The following is a 4,809-nucleotide window of genomic DNA, read 5'->3' on the forward strand; positions in this document are numbered from 1 at the left end:
GTCTTACGCATGACCAACGATATAGCATAGCAGATGCTGGCTATTGACTCCCACATTTGCATTCGTTCAACAAACTTCATTACATTCGTGAAACAACATTCAGGTACCGGGAATATATTTATATATTATATAGCCGCAGATAATTTTAACACGTGAAATAATATGATATATCTGTTTAATATTAACACAAAACACACACACACACACACACACACACACACACACAAACAAACAAAACACATACACACACACACACAACACACACACACACACACACAAACATACACACACACACACGCCACGCGCGCGGCGCCGCGCACACACAACACACACACACACACACACACACACCACACACACACCCAAACCCAAACCCAACACACACACAAACATACAACAAACAAACAAAACAACACACACACACACAAACATACACACACACAACACACACACACACACACACACTCACACACACACACAACTGATAATAATTCACTGAGTATTTCATTATTCTTTCGAAACATATCAAGAAGCGAAAGACACGTACAGACCTTCTGCAGAGACCGTCTTCTAACTGAAGAACATTGAAGGACACAACTTAAAGACCAATCGACCCAACCTCACGAAGACATGGCTGCTGTCAGCGGCGCTGACGTTGTCCGTTGGGCCGAATACGCGCGCCGGCAGCATCCTCCTCACCCATCGCTCATGTTGTCGCCTACGCTCTCTGCGACGCAGAACAGAGAAAACGCGGCGCGGGCGAAATCTGCCACCGGACTTCGCGGCTGGCCTGCCGTATAGGGCTCGCTCCTTCGTATCTGATGCCGAAAATCCGGAGGTAAGTACCTCAGCGCAATAGGCTCGACAATTTTACGGTCCGGTTGTTCGGCGGTCCAGCTCGGAAACGATATTTCCGTCGTTTGTTCCAGTGACATCCGGCGCGGCTTACGGCCGCAGGGCGTTCATTGAAGCGGACGGAAATGTGATTCTCTCTGTCGCGATCCCGACGCGCGGGCGCATCATGCACTCCCGTAGAAGGCTTCTCCAACCGAAGAAACAAATCTATTTACTTTGGTAGCGAATCTTATTTGTGCGTGTGCGCGCGCCGCGGCGCGCGCGCTGGCGCGCAGGTGTGTGTGGTGTTGTGTGGTGTTGTGCCTGCCGCGCGGCAGCCGCGGCGTGTGTGTGTGTGTGTGTGTGTGTGGTGTGTGTGCTGTGTGAGTGTGTGCTGGTGTGGTGTGGTCCTGTGTGTGTGTGAGTGCCTGTGTGTGCTGTGTCGTGTGTGTGTGTGATGGTTGTGTGTTGTGTGTGTGTGTGTGTGTAATGTGTATGTACGTATGATGTATATATTATATTATAGTATATATATATGTATGTCACTTGTCATTATCATATATCATATATCATAGTATCATATATCATATCATATCAGTATATCATATATCATGGTCATATATATATATATAATCAAGTCAGGCAGATAAAGGAAGCTTCTTATACCTTCTTATCTGCTCTTTGATAAATATGTTCATGGTCATTTAAAATCAGAGCGGTAAAATACTTGACGGTGCTTAGCTAGTTGTCCGTCTACAATCTATATAGTGTAATACGCTCTTTCCCTCTTTATCGTACATAGTGAATATTACCTCATAAACAGTACTGTGGGAGAAGTGGAGTTGACAGGATTATTACCACAAGAACACGATGGACATTTATTGTGTGTGTGATAGGTTTAAAAAGCCAATGGACATCTGTCTGACGTCTTATTGGAAATTTAAAATATAACACAAAAGCTTCCAATTATCGATTGAATGTTGTTACATACGCCGGGCTATAATCATCTGATCTATCTAAGAATAATAAAAAAGATACTTTCCTTAACATCGGGGTCGTTAATAAACCCGTAGAAAAAGGACGGCGTGAATTAAGGACGTCAGGACAGATGTCCCATATGGTTTTAAACCTATCACCCTTCAATCCTGCCACATCACAAATTTTTGTTTAGATTGATAATTTATAATTCCTCAAAACGTCCCAATCACAGTTAAACATCTTTTCAAACCCACCTTTATGCTCGTACAGACATGATGACCAACCTCCCGCGACAAATCTCTGTTTCAAGCACCGTTTTACAAACTCTGACAACCCCGTCAGCTAAACCTGGCTCATACCCGTTGTGTCAGAAACGTTGCAGTACTTGCAATTGTTATACACGAATAGGTCTGTAGCGTTCAAGGGCCGTCGGGCAAATTTATAGGTGTGCGGGGATTCATTTACATTGCGTTATGTCGGACGAACCTCATTTACGCCATTGAAAATGCGGTAAATTCCAAATTTACTATATTGGCGAAACAAAACGCCCGCTTGCCGGATCAGGTCCCCTTGTTGAACACCTAAGATGTATTCGCCTCAATTTCCATGGCTGTTTTCCGCGTGCTGAACGCATTTTACACCAAAGCGGATCACCACATTGATGATCGTGCGTGTGTGGCTGCCGAACTGACACCATATTACAATAGCTCACGTCGACACATGACTGATCCAGAAAATTAATTATGAGTGTTGCGTTGGTTAAATTCCAGGCGGGCATGAACGTAAACTGTTATTATACGTGTGACTTTTTATTCCATGCTTCGTTGTGTTTTGTTGTGAGTGTGTGTGTGTGGTGTGTGTTGTGTTGTGTGTGTGTGTGTGTGTGTGATGCTGTTTGTGTGTAAGTGTGTGTTTGTGTGTGTGGTTTGTGTGTGTGGTGTGTGTGTGATGCTGCTGTGTGTGTGATGTGATTTAGTGTGTGCTGTGTCTCTGTGTGTGTGTTTTTTGTGCGCTTTATATATATGTGTCGTGTTCTTTTGTCGTGCCGTATTCATGGCAACGCCGCGAATTGTGTTGAATCATTCATTATTTTATATTTATAACGCATTGTTGTTTGTTTTTGATTATTTTAATTCCTATCAACAATGTCTGCTGACCTGATGAAGATATGTAATATCGAAAAGCTCGTCAATTAAACTTTACGAACACCCCTTATTCTTATACCTTGACTTTGTTATACTAGTATTATATATATATATATATATAGTAGATATATATATAATATATACAAACAGATCATATATATATATATATCAGGAGTAGATAATAGGGAATTTCCCTATTATTATATCTATGCTTTTATTAACGTATTCTATTTCCGACCGTGCTCCGATCAGGGCTGGGTGCCAGCATGGGGCGCGCGTGGAAAAGTCATCGGAAATTTACTCTGAGCACGCTACGGAACTTTGGCATGGGCAAAGTGAGCGTCGAGAAAAGAATACAAGAGGAAGTTGTGGCATTTCTGAACGTAGTACGCGCCGAAGGCGGTCGGCCATTCGATGTTCAGGTGTGTATTCAATTAATATTGTGTTCCGACACAGCTTTTTGCTTTCGTCATATTTAATTTAGTGTATAGTATATTGTGATAGATTTACTTGATATTCTTAAGCCAACATCGTATCAGGAGTGGATAAAAACGATGATGTACACAAACAAATATGTTTTTATTCAATCCCAAATGTATGTTTGCATGACTTGCGAACGCATGTTTGCATGAGTGCGAGAGTCCACTTATGTGCGCGCATGTACGTGACTGCCTGTTTTCTCCCTAACGCTCTATGTGCGTGGGTCTATGTTTACGTGCGTCCGCGTGTGTGCTCCTGTTCTTGTGTATACGGATGGACCAGCTGTTGACAGTCTGTAGATAAAGGTTCCAATGACTCTGGATTATTACACAAAACATACTCACTAACATAACACGTGCTAAGAAGTGCCTTAGACGAAGAAACTGTCGATAGCTATGTATGCTTTTATCACAAACTAGAAATTTCATGAGTTTTTTGGCTTGAGCATAGAGATACATCTTATCTGTGAATAAAACGTAGGATTGAATCGATTCATTTGTCAATAAATGTTTATTCTTCATTAGAGAAACACCCGTGCAAAAGCTAGAAGAATATGGCTCTGTCATGGGAAAAACTGCGCAAACTACAAGCTTGCCCTTTTCAGAATTGCAAAGTCAATGCTAATTAAAGCAAGTCATACACACGCGTTTTATGATTACCGTCAATAGCTATGTGTGCTTTTACATCACAAACGAGTTATATAACGACTGCGCTTAATCGGGACGTTTTCATGGCTCGTGTCCCAATTAAGCGGGGACCACTGTCATTTCTGTCTCGCTGCTACAGCCGATTGTGGTGAACAGCGTCGCTAACGTAATCTGCAGCCTCACGTGTGGCGGTCGCTATGACTACGAGAATCCGGAGTTCAAAGAGCTGTGCGCGGCTCTGCACCAGCTGTTCAGAAACCTGGAAGTGAGCGGACCGATAAATTTCTGCCCCTATCTGCGCCACCTACCGCCGTTACGAAGAATCGTTAAGGAATTACGGGCCGATAGCAGGTGAGTGTAATCGTACGCTTCACCATCAATGACTCATCGCCAACAGAACATTATATATATATGTATATATACATTTTTATTACTATCCTAACAGAACATTATATATATATGTATATATAATTATATATATATATATAGAGAGAGAGAGAGAGCCGTTTTTAATAGTCAGCGAACGCAAACTGAATTGAACGCAAGGAGCAATTAGCTGATACATACATGATGCTGATATCTAATAGCTGATATATAATCATTGATTATTATTATTATTACTAGAGATACCTACTCTGCATAGTCTCTTCCAATCAGACATAATCGTATCAGAAAATATCTTTTCCCCAAACTACGAATATCATAATAATACACATGAGGCTATC

At 42.0% G+C, this 4,809-nt stretch overlaps 1 protein-coding gene across 1 annotated transcript; it reads left to right on the top strand.

The window, feature by feature from the left end:
* Positions 1-3,205: 3,205 nt before the first annotated feature.
* LOC106814706 (cytochrome P450 2J5-like) lies at positions 3,206-4,463 on the top strand. The gene is made up of 2 exons (XM_014819053.1): positions 3,206-3,379; positions 4,224-4,463. The coding sequence occupies exons 1-2, from the start codon at positions 3,224-3,226 to the stop codon at positions 4,437-4,439; spliced, it is 372 nt and encodes a 123-aa protein (XP_014674539.1). The 5' UTR covers positions 3,206-3,223; the 3' UTR covers positions 4,440-4,463.
* Positions 4,464-4,809: the final 346 nt, after the last annotated feature.

The sequence above is a fragment of the Priapulus caudatus genome, unplaced genomic scaffold (genome assembly GCF_000485595.1).
Source record: "Priapulus caudatus unplaced genomic scaffold, Priapulus_caudatus-5.0.1 Scaffold966, whole genome shotgun sequence".
Taxonomy (NCBI): Eukaryota; Metazoa; Priapulida; class Priapulimorpha; order Priapulimorphida; family Priapulidae; genus Priapulus; species Priapulus caudatus.